This window comes from Capsella rubella, unplaced genomic scaffold (assembly GCF_000375325.1).
Source record: "Capsella rubella cultivar Monte Gargano unplaced genomic scaffold, Caprub1_0 scaffold_4, whole genome shotgun sequence".
Taxonomy (NCBI): domain Eukaryota; kingdom Viridiplantae; phylum Streptophyta; class Magnoliopsida; order Brassicales; family Brassicaceae; genus Capsella; species Capsella rubella.
In genome coordinates, this window is record NW_006238920.1 from 3,746,533 (window position 1) to 3,762,745 (window position 16,213).

General features: G+C 35.2%; 2 protein-coding genes and 1 pseudogene across 2 annotated transcripts; 2 read left to right on the plus strand and 1 right to left on the minus strand.

Annotated features, from left to right (window-relative positions):
• Positions 1-2,165: 2,165 nt before the first annotated feature.
• Positions 2,166-2,892, minus strand: LOC17887613. The gene is made up of 2 exons (XM_023783854.1): positions 2,341-2,892; positions 2,166-2,258 (listed from the first exon to the last, which is right to left on the minus strand). Exons 1-2 carry the CDS (start codon positions 2,890-2,892, stop codon positions 2,166-2,168), a joined length of 645 nt encoding a protein of 214 aa, XP_023639622.1.
• Positions 2,893-7,087: 4,195 nt separating this feature from the next.
• On the plus strand, positions 7,088-8,386 carry LOC17889082 (TMV resistance protein N). Its single transcript, XM_006294411.2, has 2 exons — positions 7,088-7,536; positions 7,705-8,386. Exons 1-2 carry the CDS (start codon positions 7,088-7,090, stop codon positions 8,351-8,353), a joined length of 1,098 nt encoding a protein of 365 aa, XP_006294473.1. The 3' UTR covers positions 8,354-8,386.
• A 3,038-nt stretch (positions 8,387-11,424) lies between these two features.
• LOC17889196 lies at positions 11,425-13,590 on the plus strand (annotated as a pseudogene).
• The last annotated feature ends 2,623 nt before the right edge of the window (positions 13,591-16,213 follow it).

The following is a 16,213-nucleotide window of genomic DNA, read 5'->3' on the forward strand; positions in this document are numbered from 1 at the left end:
ATGTCATGGTATCCACATGGAAAGGTCTACTGCAAATACTGATGCTGACCTTTCAACAATACGTAAAACTAGGGAAGCATCTAATTTTGGTTAGTAAAACGTAGTATGGTCTAGCGGTCCGTTTAGTACTCCATTAAAGGGTAATGTACTTCTCTTCCCCAGAACTTACTCCCGAAAGTATATGTACTTATTAGAGCAAATTTGTACTTACTGCAGCACGAAACCTACATTGGGAGACAGCTAAGTTGACAAGACCTGCTGCCTTTCAATGAACCAAAAACATTTACATGTGGTTAAACGATTCATGGATAGTAAAGAAGAATAAAACTGAACTTTATGGTTAAACTAACTAAACAACTACTACTTTGCTTCAAAACACACATAGGTGCATCCCCGGGTAATTTTTCAATAGATCCAGAATTCATAAACAGAACTGATAATGTTTAAGAACAAGAGTTCAAGTTCTACAAATTTGCTTTCAAATGAAGATTACAGATTTTAGGATAAAAGCAAAATGTCTCTTGAAAGATAATAGTAAATGCAATCCATACACCTCTGGCAGTTATTCTCCCGAAGTGCATCGTGGTGCTCCCAACACCATGGAAAATCGTTAAACCAAGTATTGGAGTATGTACTCAAACGGCGCGGACCAATTGAATAAATGTGAAACATTAAAGCATCTCCCATCCTAGATATGTCTTCGTAAGGATACTTGCTCTTCAGCTTACAGAGGTCGTTTGTTTTTAGGCAACCAGCGCAACTTTGGAGCATGTAGTAAGCTACTTCCGAAACTGGGTAGATGTCTTTGATGGATCCGAGGACTTCAATGGACTCCTGGATGTTACACGCTTTAAAAGCAAGATACAATCCTCTAACATAGACCGCATACGGATTTTTCACATGTAAACACGCACTGAAAAAATTGTAATACGGAATACTATGTCTGCACCACCGAACAAAATCACTACTCTTGTCTAACCTAACTGCAGCCAAAGTCTCCGGTGATAAAACAGCTATTTTCCCTTCCTTTCCAGTTTTGATCCAATTCTTAAGATCTTCTACGCCATTTGCGGCCACATTGCTGATAACCTTGGCTAATACCGGTCGAGGTAAGTAGAGATTCGGCAGCGGTGTCCCCTGTATAGAAACATTTTTTCTTTTTAAGCGTTCGTTTTCTGGGAAAATTTTGAAGTAAGGATTGTGATAAGGATTATACCAACAGTTGGAGGAGGGGTTTCATATCGAAAACCATTGCTATGTCTGCTTCGCGTGGCCTAAGATTTAGCTTACTACGAGGGTAGAACTTCGTTTCTGCCGTTATCCTTCTCGGTAGCGAATTATCTTCTGGCTCGTCGCTCGAGTATCCATATTCAGATTCCATTCCTGTTAAAGGTGAGCAGTAACTTTATTGGAAAACCATGTAGTCTATATATAGTGTAAAAGGCAGAATAAATTTGGTTTTAAGTTAACTTTTCCATGTTCCTGTTATCCAGGAAATGTCGTCCATGATGGATACCTTTAAGAGGTTGATTTACAAGGAACTGAGACCACATTGACATCCTATCTCAAAAATCTCTACATGACATCCTATCCATCATTTTAATGTCCATCTGAGACCAAGTTTATAGTCCCCTATTCAATTGAATGTGTATGCAATTTGATCTGACTAATGACTACATGACAAACTACCTATGTATACAATGTCCATGTGGATACCCTAACGTTTTAACCAAAATCTATACTTGTTATTCTATCCATCTTTACACTATCCATGTGGATATTATTTTATGGTACATTTTTCATCTTGATGGAAATAAAAGGAACTGGGATGTCATGAAAGATCGTGAAACTTCGAGATGGTACCCTATTCAACTATATATGTCCGTGTGGATGTTACTTTTATGTGTATGCAATTTCAATGGATCAATATAAAAGAAAAGGTTTCCAAATGGATTCATATAGGTTTGATTTTTGTGGAAACAAACTTCCCTTAGAATATAGACCCTGTTTCTTGTCAACCAAAAATCATACAAGCTTACAAATATATAAAGAAATACCGATAAGATTCCACATTTCAACTTGTGATTTACAAAAAATATTATCGGACACAACCCGCACACAAATAACCTCCCCAAAAAATTTCAGCTCGCTAGACACCTAACATCTCACGGCAATGGGTTCGAGCAACTAGCTCTGTTATGCCCTGTTCCTCTGCATCGGCCACACTTATTAGCTTTTGGTTTTCCAGTTACATTCTTCTGCCAAAACAATTATTTGTTTTCGTTTCAATCTGACGTTAATATAGTTCCATGAAAATTGTTGACAAATATTTATACTAACCAGAACTTCACCAGTTGAAGGGATCCTTAGCTTTGGTGGACGCCCTGAAGGTCTTCTTGCTTTAGGCGGGTACAATAAATGTGTTCGAATTTCTTCCGGGACGTTAACATCAGTCATTTCCGGGTTTATTATCCCTTCGTATGTAGATCTCCAATCTTCTGTTTTGTAGAAGTCACCAACCAAAGATGAAAATGGTATCCTTTGGCTGTTAGCGGCCAACAAAGCGTGCCCACACGGTATTTTAAACCTGTCATACTCCCTGCATGTGCACTGTTTCATGTCTAACAAATTCTTACCGTTAAGCATTCCAACCACTTCATAACTCCAACTTGAAATCATTCCAATTTGGCTTCCTTTCACAGTCAACAATTTTTTTGTCATTTGCTTGTCCACCTCAGGAGTTGTTAACCCAATGTGCCTACCAGCCTTTTTTCTCCTAGCACTGAACCACCTCGTCAACATTGCTCGTATAAACTTAAGCAACTCAACTATTGGTGAACCTCTCCCCTTCCCTAAAGCTTTGTTCAGTGACTCAGCTATGTTCGATGTCATCAAATTATACCTATCACCTTGGAAATAAGCTCTCGTCCAATGAGCTGCCCCTATTTTATCCAAATAGGCGGCACAGTTGCTGTTTTTTACTTTAATCATATTATATGTTTCCCGGTATGAAGCAATCTTATACGAGAACGCAGCTTTTGTAACAAGTTTTGCTAGTCCTTTGTTATGGAACCTAGCGTTCACATTCCTTGCTAGATGAACTATGCAAGCTCTATGATGTGTCAGTGGGAACACCCTTTTCTTCGCAGTTTAAATCGACCCGTTCCTATGAGATATGATTGTCAGCGTCTTGCTGTCAGCTATAATCTTTTCCAACTTTTCAAAGAACCATGTCTAAGAATCGTCATTCTCACTATCCACCACAGCAAAGGCTAGTGGAAATACCTGAAAGTTAGCATCTTGTCCACTTGCTGTTAGCAGCACCCCTTTATACTTCTCAGTCAGATGAGTCCCATCAACCACAATCACTAGTCTAAGCTTCCTAAAACCTTGGATAGATGCACCGAATGCCAGGAACAAATACAAGAACCTTTCACTGCCATCTTCCTCAAGTTGAGTCTTCATATCTGTAATAGTCCCTGGATTTGCATGTTTTAGAACATACAAATATTCTAACAGCTGGTCATACGACTCATCTTCTGGACCAAATATGTCCTCAACAGCTTTCCCTTTTGCTCTCCAACATTTGATGTATGATGCCGATACCCTAAGATCCTCCAGTACTAATTGCTGTAGATCCTTTGGCACAGGGCCTTTCGTGGGATCATTGTACTTTGATCTGTATACTGCAGCAATCACCCTAGATGTTGCTTTCTTCAAATAATTGTTCCTTGTTTCTATAGGGCAAGTTTGTTCCAAAGTAGCTTTCCTTATCTCATAGTAACCACATCCCTTCAATTCACATGCTAGTATCCTCCACTGGCAACGTTCACCGCTACATTCCAATACGAAAGAACCTTTCTTGGTAGTAGTCTGGGTGAAGTGGAACATATTCTGTATGGCATATATAGCTATACCAATCTGGCACTCTTCCTTACTTGCAAAAATTTTCCCTTTATAGATCCCTTTGCCATCTTCATCTATATCTAGGTCTGGTATATCATCCCTCTCATACTCTATGTCATTAAACAGAGGAGGTATATCAAACTCCTCATCATCGATATCCTCTAGTTTACGTTCCTCTGAAGTCTGCTGCCCACCCATAGCTGCCGCCATATATCCATGTTGCTCTGTCCATGTGGATGGTATAGAGCCATTATTCCTCGTCGCTGTTTCATGTTGATTTGTCCATGTGGATGCTCCAGACCCATCAACCATGTTAGGCGCCTGCCCTGTTAAAATTGGAGGCTCTTGCTCGACTTTCATATGAACTCCTCCAAACTCTTGTCCTGTAACACTATCTGAATTACACATCACCTCAACCACATTGACCCGTCCATAATTATCTCCTATGAAATTGCCCCAAAAATCTGTATCGTACGCCTTTGGTGTCACAAAAATATCACTTTCGCCATCTAGGTCATCTACTCCGAAATCTTCATGCGCCTCTGTTTGTGTATCATCCTCAGTTTGTGTACCATCCTCAGTTTGTGTACCATCCTCAGTTTGTGTACCATCCGCTGTTTCATTTGCCTTTCTCTGGTCCTCTGCTTCTGCAACTCCTGCAAGGAAGGCCTCGTCTTCCTGCGTTACATCAATCACAACATTCTTTGACCCGGCTGTTGAAGCTTCTCCAACAACATCTGCATCCTCACTTATGTTCAGCCCCGCGGGAGAACCACAACTCCGTTTTCTACCACATTCACCATAGCTAATTTTCTTTTCTTCCTCTAAACCTACTTCGTTTTGTCCCCTCTTCCTTAGTTCCTCAAATGTCACAAACAAATTTAAGTGCCTATCCCCCCGTAACATCCGAATATAAAAATCCAAAGCAACATTTGTCGTAACCATTACTGGAGGCGCCCTTAAACCTGAAGCCAAATGCAAGTCAGTAGGTAGACAATATCTCAAATAGCTTTTTTATGGACTAGACCGAACTCCTCCACCACAGCTTCTTCTAATTCTTGCAATGTTGTACCAGGCGACAATGGCACCACTCTCGTCAACAGGACCTGGTCAACAGTGTAGTCGCACACATTTAAAGTGGTAAATTCCCACTTCCCCGACACCACTACACAGAAAGCCGGATAATCATCCTGCACATAATCAAATGAAACGTTAATCATTGTTTCCGAATCCACATTTCCGAAAGCAAAAAACCTTATCCACAAAAGCATACCTACGCAGCCATGCTCCCCAGAATGAAACCCCAAAAACCTAAAAGCAGCTTAGTGTTTTTAAGTTTTTAATTGTCTCGCGTGGGTTACTAAAGAGTAACTAAACGACATCATCCAAAACTAATTCAATTACAACTTATCTTTCAAATCAGCAGGAGGGTATTTTCGTCATATAAATTGACACCTAAGTAGAAAAGATGTGTAGAAGTTCACCTTCCACCGGAAGTGTGTTGTCTTGCAAACAAAATCTAGCAAAGTAGGTTATTCAACAATTCACTCTAGTTTATAAGGTATATCTAGATCATCATTACTATTGGAAGTCTCAATACAAATATTTATAAAGTTTTAAAAAGGTTCTAATCGGCATTTATAAGACTTTTATAAGGTTTACAAAGTTTTTATATGTTTTTTAAGTAATTTTAAAAAGGGTTTCAAAAGGTATTTATATGGTATTTAAATTTACACACATAGAAAGATAATTTGTGTCTAAATATATAAGCTTACACATTTTTTTTTATAAATATCAAGTTTTTTACTTTTTAATTATCAAAAGTACCCTTTTTTCATACCACTTTTTAAAAATACCCCTATTTCAAATTTTATTTAAAAAACCACTTTAAATGTTGAAATTTATCAAAATATGTGTGAAAACTTGTAAATATACACACAAATTACCTTTATATATGTTTAAATTTTTATATATCTTTCATAATAGCGTAAAATAGGTTATAAATATCTCTTTAAAACCTGTTAAACCCTTTTAAAAACCACTTAAAAACCTTATAAAACTTGTAAAAACGATTTAAAACCTTTTAAAATATTATAAAATATTTGTATCAAATTTCCAAGTAGTAGTTATTATATAGAAGTACCTTATAAACCATATAAACATGGATATTTTTGAAAATGGATAGATGAATGAGGTATTTTTGAAAAGGGGTACACCAAAAGGGGTATTTCTCAAAAATTCTCTTTATTTTTTTATAATTATTTTTTAATGTTGTTTAAAAATTCTATTTGTATCTTAATATTAACAAAATTAGATATAACATGTTGCGACATCTTATGTTTTTACTTGACACTTATCATGATCACGTGAGTTAGTAAATTTATAAACCAAGTTTCGACATATAATCTCGTTTAACTGTTAAACTTAAACCATAATTTTAATTTATAAAGATAAACCATAATTCTTATTTATCATTATATACCCAAACCAAAAAATAACCTGATTTAATTGTAAAATTAAAGTTTAAACCTTAATCATCTTCTATAAACAAAAACCGCCATATATTCTTGTTAATTATAAATTTTAAATCCCTATATTATTATTAAACCAAATTGACATAACTGAAATTAGGTTATTTGTTTAATTTTATTAATATTTTTAATATATAATTCTTTATAATATTTATTTTATATATTTCCTTTTTCGATAGGGTTAATAATATTTCTATTTTATCCAAATATTAACAAAATTACGACACGTGTCAACATTTTATCGTTTATATGTGTCACGATCTTGTTAATGGCTTACTTTGAAAACCAAGGTTTATATAATAAGATATATGTTTTTAGGTTTTTTTAAAATTATATTTTAGTTGCATCGAATCAAATAATTCGCTAATATCACAAAAAAAAAATCGAATATTTGAAAATGTTTGAATCGAAACAAATCCTAAATTATATATTCTCAGTCGAGAGAAGCAAATCACATATACCGCGGGGTTTACCAAATTTTCGCTTCGTGTGTATGCATAGCGTGTTGACCCAAAAAAAAAAAATATGCGTTGAATTTTCAGGAAAGAGTTTTGGCCCGTCACTTATTTATGATACCTCTGGATCATTGAGACAAGAGAACCCATCAATCCCCCCCCCCCTCCTAACAGAAAAACAAGAGAACCAATCAAATGTCTCAAAAGTTCGATGTCTTTCTAAGTTTTAGAGGGTCCGACACTCGCCGCACCTTCAGCAGCTTTCTCTACCGTGATTTGGTTCGAATGAACATACGAACTTTCAAAGACGACAAAGAGCTGGAGATTGGTCAGATGATTTCGGCGGAGCTTGATCGTGCCATCGAGACCTCGAGATTCGCGGTCGTTGTGGTCTCTGTGAACTACGCTGAGTCTCCTTGGTGCCTCGAAGAGCTCAGGAAGATCATGGATTTAGTAAGAAACGGTTGGATCACCGTGATGCCCGTCTTCTACGGCGTGGATCCGTGTCATGTAAGGAGGCAGAGCGGAGTATTTGTCGAACACTTTCAGAAGCACGAGACTAGAGAAGATCAGGAGAAAGTGCTTTCATGGAGGCAAGCACTGACCGATTTGGCCAATATCTCCGGCATTTGTTCATCTCTTTGGTAAAATTTCAGAACATTTTACAAGTTTTACTATCAGCAGCATAAAATTATCTTTGAACGTTACGCACAATACATATATCAAAGTCTTCCCGATGATAAAGTTTTACTGTAAAATTTTATTAAATTGATTGTGAAGTTACAATTTTTTATATTTCTTCTTGTCTCTAGTGAAGATGACTCGAAGATAGTAGACAAAATTACGGAGCTAATATCAAAAAATCTGATGATTAATACAACAAGAATCAATGGGAGTGACCTTCGGGGGATTTATGCACACATGAAAGCTTTTAACCGATTATTGAATTTGAGCTCTAAGAAAAGTGTGAGAGTGATTGGGATTTGGGAGAGAGGCAGCACGAGAAGATCGGTTTTATCTAAATTCGTTTATGAGAACATTTCTCAACACTTCGAAAGCCATTTTTTCCTGGAAAGTGATAAAATGGTTTACAAGGATCGTCACATGTCGCATCCCTTTGAAGAGTGGATGAGTCAAATAAGGCACAAGGACAAAAAGGTTTTACTTGTGGTTGAAAATATCAAAAAGCTTGAACAGTTCAATGCTCTTGAAGAGCATATTGACAGTTTTGGTCCGGGCAGTATAGTTATCATCACTACACAAGACAAGCAGGTGCTTTTCTCTTCTCGCATAAAACTCGTTTATGAAATAGAGTGTCAGATATTGGAGGAATCAACAAATCATGCAAAGGAATGGTTTGGTCATTTACGTGGTAAAATCAGTTCGCAAAATCCCATTTTTCATAGACATTCAATGCGTGGCTCCACTCAACATCGATTCGTTCTGAGACACAAAGCGTAATACAGAGTAGGCGGTTGGCTGGTTTGGACGGAATCCCAGTGGTAGCTACTTATTTTCAATTATTTAGTATAACTAGGTTTTAACTCGCGGTACACCACGTGATTAAATATTATTTATTTATTTATTAATTTATATATTTGTAAATTTATTAATTTTGTTGGAGTCTGTTTGATAATTATTGAGATTGCATAACACAAATTTTAATTAGTGGGACAGTTTTAAAAATACCAGATCACCTTTTTTATAAATGCCCAAGTGGGGAGAATATATAACATTTATTACAACAAGTTAAAGAATTATTATTATTGCATTAAATAATAAAATAAACTATTGAAATTTTTATTAGAAATTTTTTAAAATAGTTTAGCTTTATATTTTTACAGAACATGAGAAATAATTAATGTATTAAACAATACAAATTACAAAATACGTTAATTTGATTTTTCTAATAAATATTTTTAAAATAATTATAGCAGACGATTAGTTAACTATAATGAGTAATATGATGAAATGAATTATAATTTTTAGATGATGGAATGAAAATAATATATCAAAATTATATGCTGAGTAACATATCAGAACTTTTAATTATAAAAAACAATACAAAATTTTGTAACCTTACTGCTCTTGAGAGTGAACTACAAGCCTTAATTATTGCTATGCAACATGCTTGGAGCAGAGGGTTTCAGAAAGTAATCTTTGAAGCTGATAATAAGAAGGTTTCAGAGTTAATGAATGGTATATGTCTCAATTTTGGGTGTTTCAACTGGATTGGAGAGCCAAGATCTTGGAAGGAAAGGTTTGATGATGTACATCCCTTTATTGATTCAAAATGCTATATTTTGTAACCTTACTTGATCAATTAATATAAGTTTGTCGTTAAAAAAAATACAAAATTTTATATAAAATAAACTTCAATCCGTTATGTAGCACGGAGAATGATCTAATCTACGAGTCTAAGCCATTTTCTCAATGATCCGGTTAGACCACCATTATTGGTGGTCTCTTAAGCATCTCTAAGTTTAAGATTTGTTAGTAGTAAGGTTACAAAAGTTTAAGACTTTTTAAGATTTGGTAAGAAATATCTTTTATATCTTAAAAGCATATCTTCGTTAGCATCTCTTAGCGATGCTTAAAAGACCACCAATAATGGTGGTCTAACTAAACAAATGTTTCAAATTTTAACTAATTTAAATCAGTCTACTAATCAAAGCCAACTAATTTCGTTTTTCTTTTATCTAACGAAGAGTGCATTTTTTTTTGGTATGGAAAATTCAACCTAGAGGATAAGATGATAATTGTCGTTCGTTAATAATATTTTTTCTGTTTTGGCTGGCCAGGTCTTTTCCTTCTACAAACCCCCTCTTTCTGAGTAGTTCAGTGAAACAGAAGCTGACAAAAACTGATGTTACAATACACTAAACTGAAGAGTCTCTACACAAATTAAGTCTCTACTAAAAGTCTCCTCTACCTGGCGTATATGAAGCACACTTAATTTTATATTAGGAAAAATTACTTAGATAGAGTACATTTTAGGTGTATTGATCAGAATGTACCAAAACCTTTTTTTATCCTTAAATATTTTTTAATTATCAGTGTGCCCTTTTTACATGTTATCGAAAAAAACTAATTACAAAAAATGTCATCGCCACGTCAGACAAAATGGCGTGTGTCTCCAATAACTCAGCCATAATGTACGTTACGGCTGATTAATGTCACGTTACGGCTGAGTTCTGAACAACGGCTGAGTTTCGGGCTAACGGCTGACTTACGATCATAACTTAGCCAACATTTATTGCTGACTTATAAAAATCTGGTTGTGTTATGAGAAAACTGCTAATAACTCAGCCGCCGTTACGGTTCTTGATGACTACGAATTGGATGAGTTGAGCCATAAGGCAACGATGAGCTACATGATCTCGTACAAAGCTATGAAAAATATGTCCCATGATACTCGACGAGTAGTCGCTCATTATTAAAAGATGGGAACTTGAGCCCAGAAATTAAAGACAACTCCAGAAATTGCAGGCAAACCCATAAATCGAAAGAACCCTAAATCCCCAGTCTGATTTCTCGATTATGTGTATAAGAAAGAAGAAACAATAAACGACGCCGTATGGGTTAATATCGGCCAACCCACAAAATTAATTTACGATAAGTCATCCAAACCTCAAAATCTGTCGAAGTAATAATTTGGCCAAACCTCAAATCTCAATATCATAACCATAACTCAGGCGTAACATTTACATAACTCAGCTGTAAAGATGTTAAATAACTCAGCTGTTACACTTCAATAACTCAGCCAAACCTCGAATTTGAAATATAAGATTATACATACATTCATGTTATTACACCACTTAGATGAGATGTAATTAACATTTTTATTCACTTTAACAATGAATATAATTAAATTAGCTCGTGTTTATACCTTTTAAGACTTAGGTTTACTACAAAGAGATAAATCCCTAAAATGCTTGTCCATTACTAGGCAGACAATGTAATACACTAACGTAATACAATTTACTCTCTCATATTAGTGTTAATTTTATCTTTTATATTACAAAGCTACATTAAATATATATTCTAATACCCTAATGTTAAGTTTGTTGTTGAATTTAAAATGCTTGTTTATTGTTGAATTTAATATGTTTTTCGTAACTCAGCCACATCTCCGATTGTTAATTTCGATAACTCAGCCCGATAAGTTTATTGATAACTCAGCCGTGACGCGACCTTTCGTCTTCTTCCCGTGTATGATAACTCAGCCGTAACATAAAAACATACCGCGAAAACCTAAGTAGATTGATAACTCATCCGTAACGCGACCTTTCGTATTCTTCTTATGTATGACGTGGCAATTTCGGGTATGACGTGGCATGTCGGATCTGACATGGCAATTTTTAAGTGAAATATGACCAAGGGTGTTTATTGTAATCACACCCATCTCACTAAACATCTAAGGAATAAAAAAAGATTTGTTTGTTTAAGAAGTAAACATACAATTGTGCTCTATCTAAGTATTTTTTTCTTTATATTATCCATACACACTCACATAGTTATAGAAAATCAAAATGACTTCTCCTACTGCATCTAAGTACGATGTCTTTCTAAGTTTTAGTGGGCAGGACACTCGCCGCACCTTCAGCAGCTTTCTCTACCATGAATTGGTTCAAAGCAACATACGAACTTTCAAAGACGACAAAGACCTGGAGATCGGTCAGATGATCTCACCGGAGCTTGAACGTGCCATAGGGGACTCGAGAATCGCGGTTGTTGTGGTCTCTGAGAACTACGTTGCGTCTCATTGGTGCCTCGAAGAGCTCAGGATGATCATGGATTTCGAGGACCAGGGTTTGATCACTATGAAGCCCATATTCTACGGCGTGGATCCATTCAATCTGGTAGTAGCTGAACAGATTAAGAAGCACGAGGCAAGAGAAGATCATGAGAAAGTGCTTTCATGGAAGCGAGCATTGACCGATTTGTGGTATATCTCCGGCCCTTGTTCATGGAAATGGTAAACATTCCTAACTTAAAATGATTTATCATGTTAGTACCATAACTACCACTAGACCTATAAGGTAAGATCTCTGGCAAAAGTTTAGAAATTGAAGGTTTGAATGGTGTTTCGGACGAAACCATATAATCTGTTCTGGCTTTGAGTTTGAGGAGATGTACATACTTTGGTTTGGAACCTTTTAGTTATTGAAAAAAAAAGATTAAAATTTTATGGTTAGATCTGATTTAATATCAAGGATTGAATTTTTATTTTTACACTTGATTTGAATCGAAAGATTGAATTTTCTTGTTAAATCTGGTTTAAATCGATGCTTAAAGTTTCTATTTTTTTTCTCGGTAGCGAAGATGACGAGAAGCTGGTCAAAAAAATTGCTGACGATATATCAAATAAGTTGATGACTGTTACAAGTAAAACAATACAAAATGGGAGGGACATAGTGGGGATTGATTAACACATGAAGGATCTTGACCGATTAATGGATTTGAATTCCAAGAAAGGATTGACTGTGATTAGGATTTGGGCAAGAGGATGCAATGCTAGATCAGCTCTAGCTAAATATGTTTACCAGAAAACATATCAACATTTTGAAAGTCATGGTTTCTTAGCAAAAGTGAGAACGATTTCTCAAAGTTCCCACATTGAAGGCCATCTATATGAAGAGTTTCTGAAAAATATTAAAGGAGAATACTCGACGAGCAAACATAGTCCCAAGAACCAACGGGTTTTGCTCGTGGCAGACGACGTCGATAAGCTTGAACAGTTACATGCTCTTGCAGAACATTTTGAAGATGCAGTCTGAACAACGGAGTGTATTAGTTCAGAGACTAGTTCAGACGTCTTAGCAAAAATAGAACAACAAATGAGGAAAGTGAAGAAAGGCGGTTTTACATGGACACAAGACAACGAAGAAGTGTCTAGAAGCATGAAGACTTTACTTTTATAGGGATAAAAGTAAAACAAGAAGAGTTGGATAATTTCCTAATCCATAAAGAAAAAGGAAATTATCCTAAAACCTATTTAGAAGTAGAATGGGAATTTCCTGTTGTATGGAGATGTCCTAGTTCTATTAATAGGGAGCTGAGGCTTGAGAAAAGCTTAGCACATTAAGAGAAAGAGAATCTAGCATTAAGATTTAACTTGAGAGAAAAGATAGTTAAGAGCTTAGAAAGTGCAAAGGGTTTCCTTGAGAGTTTTCTAAGATTGTGTGTATATCTTAGAAAAAGAGCTTTGAGAAATTAGAAAATTGTTTAGGGAAAAACCCATTGTAAACAGATTTTCTATTTATCAAAGAAGAGTTTGAGAAACCATGTTTTAATGTTCTGATCTAGATCAATCCGTGTGGCTCTTGCACTTACACATTTTGGCACCTTTGGTCCGGGGAGTGTTGTTATCATCACTACATAAGACAAGCAGTTGTTGAATTCTGACGATATAAAGAATGTCCACGAAGTAGAGTTTTTGAAGTTCCATCCAGTTCACCATCAATTCTTCTGAACATTAGCTTTTAAAAAGAGAGACATTTATGCCAGAAAATGTTTTGGTTGGCTCTTTTTTTTTACTTTTCGTAACAGCTGGAATGTTTTGGTTGGCCCTTTTTGTTCTTTTTTTAACAGCTGGAATACGAGTAGTAGTATATATGCTCACTGGAAATTGTTACAAGCATTTTATTAAGTTTATCTATAAAAATGATTATGCATCTTTTGATTGTACCATTTAATCTTATCTTTTACAATACTTGCCTTCGAGGTCCATTGATAAATGGGAAAAATGTCAGTTAAATAATAAACTTTTCCAAAAACGTCATTTAAACTATAAACTCTCCCTAAAATCATTTAAAAGAACATGTTCTATTGACTGTCTGTTTTAAACATCAAATGTTGTTGACGAAGCCTAAATAGCATCTAACATTTGTTTACTCCGTCGTTAACTAATATGTTTCTTTAATTTCTTTATGTCTTATCATTGCATCCCTGAGATTTCGTGATTTCCCTTCTTTTCATGTGTCAAATTATACCCAATGATTCTACTATTTTCACCTTTAAAAGCAAAAGTGCCTCTTATGTTTCCAACTACCCTTCTAAACAGTATTCCAAAGTAAGAAACTTTCTCTCCCTCTTCAACAGCCGATTTTGATTCAACTTGCTCATCGTGCATACCAAAACTTTCTACGTTTCTCAACCGTCGATCATGTTTTCCATCGCTGCTGCCCTGACGTCTAATGTTAACAAAGCCTCTTCTTCTATTTCCCACTACTTAAACAGTTTCTCAAAGGAAAAAGCTTCCTCTCCACTTCCAATCGCCATTTTTTACTCAAATTTCTCATCACGTAAACGTTCTTCATATCCCAGCCGTCGAACATATCTTCAACCACAACTGCCTTGATGTCTAACGTTACAAAAGCTTCAATCAGTACTCCGTTAACTCTTCATATGTGGAGTTTGGGTATGTACTCGACCGAATGACCAATTCGGCCCCTAATTATTCATCGCATATAGTGACTTGCGCCCTCCAAAAGCAGATCCTTGGAAAGTATTCTAGCACTCTATCGAATCCATTCCTAATGCATAGGCAGAGGCGGATCAAGGGATCTATCGAACTAAACAAACAAAAGATAATGAGGGTCCTCCTCTTTCTTATCATTTCAAGCTTTTCTTCTTTCTGCTGTTGCTTTACTCCAAGGTCAGCTAATGTTGTGGCAGATACCCTTGCAAAACATTGCCTAAGCTTGTATGGTCAAAACATTGGTTGAACTTGACACTAGCTTGACACAAGCTCTTTGGACAATTAACATTGCCTCTTTTCTTGCTTTTCTTTTATAAATCTCATCAAAACTGCCTCGATAATAAGATTCGGCCAAGCTTTTAAAGTTTAATTCCAGCATCTCCAATGGTTTGTACAGTGAGAGATTCTAAAAATAAAAAATAATAATATTTTAATCAGATAACTAGGTAGCAACCCGTGCCACGGCACGGGCGATTCGGTTAAATACATCTCAATGTTTATAGTGAAGATTTATACGATTTACATAACTCGGTAGGGTAAAGGATAAATGGTCCAGATAAATGTGATTGGAATACTAAGAATGGCCGTAGAACACAGCAAAGATTTATCTAACTCGGTCGGTTGGTCACAAAATCTCCAGCAGTTTTGTTCCACGGATTGTATTGCTCGTGATGTATAATTAGGAGACTGGTAATTTATATAAAGGTCCGGTGATTCTATATATCTTATAGTTATGCATCAGGCCGAATAATTGTTACTCCTGAAATTAATTAGCTGAAACATTCCTAAATTTATTAGGTTTCAGTTGATTTAGATTATGATATATTTGAACTTTATAAATGACACAATTATATAAAAAAAAATTTAAACGAAATTCAAACAAACGTAGTTAATTTTTAAAAAAGTCCACAACATAAAAATAAAGTTTTACAAAACATGGGATAAAATAAAAGAAATATATATACTACTACATCTGAAGTAGTATTAATCAGAATCCTGATCGCTAGGTAGTCGCCAAGTATACTCAGCCAATCCTTCAGGTCCCCTATATTTCCAGAAAAGATAATTAGTAAAGAATGGATTCTCTATTAGGTTTGTTTCAATGAGACTATAAAAACATAAATAAACTTACAGTAGATGGCCTAGATTCATTTCGTCATACTCTTTGTCCAAAAACATTCTAGAATATCCATATTCAGACATAATATACGGATTACCTATTGAATAAAGAAAACGATGATGTGAAGATTTAATTATTCAGTTATTACTATTGCATACATTTCGTATAAAATTTGTGAATGAAGTTTACTTACCTTCAAATTCAAAAATTCTCCAGAAACGAAGAACACACATTATCGGTCTATCCACAGGGTGTTCGAACACAATATTTGTCGACTCGTTCAGGATTTTTCTAGCAAGTTTTCCTACGGCCACACAAAGGATATCTTTCCTCCTGTAAAATTTTGTAAATATTAGGTGACACATTATCAAAAATTAATTGTTGTATATATATGATGAAGAAATTTAAAAATTTAATCAAGTATACGTTTCATCTGTCAAGGTAAATGTGACAACACTCTTAGCATTTGCATAACCATATTCTCCATCAACGAAATTAATTTTGCGCATGTCAGAAACTTCTTTCAAAACACCGCTTGCATCTGAATTGAGATAGTTAACACATAATTAAACGGCAATCCAATTATAATGGAATATTATTTTAGCAAAACAGTATTTTTATATCATAAAATATCAAAATACATACCAACACAGTATTTGCGGTCCTCTTCATGTGCAAAGTCAATTTTTATCGCAGTGGTGACTTTGAAATATTCACT

Bases quoted from the DNA above. Each gene is read 5' to 3' on its own strand.
- LOC17889082 (XM_006294411.2), top strand. From the start codon at position 7,088: ATGTCTCAAAAGTTCGATGTCTTTCTAAGTTTTAGAGGGTCCGACACT. The intron at 7,537-7,704 runs GTAAAATTTCAG...TCTTGTCTCTAG, and splicing joins GGCATTTGTTCATCTCTTTG to TGAAGATGACTCGAAGATAG.
- LOC17887613 (XM_023783854.1), bottom strand. From the start codon at position 2,892: ATGACATCGAACATAGCTGAGTCACTGAACAAAGCTTTAGGGAAGGGG. The intron at 2,259-2,340 runs GTTAGTATAAAT...TTGTTTTGGCAG, and splicing joins CTTCAACTGGTGAAGTTCTG to AAGAATGTAACTGGAAAACC.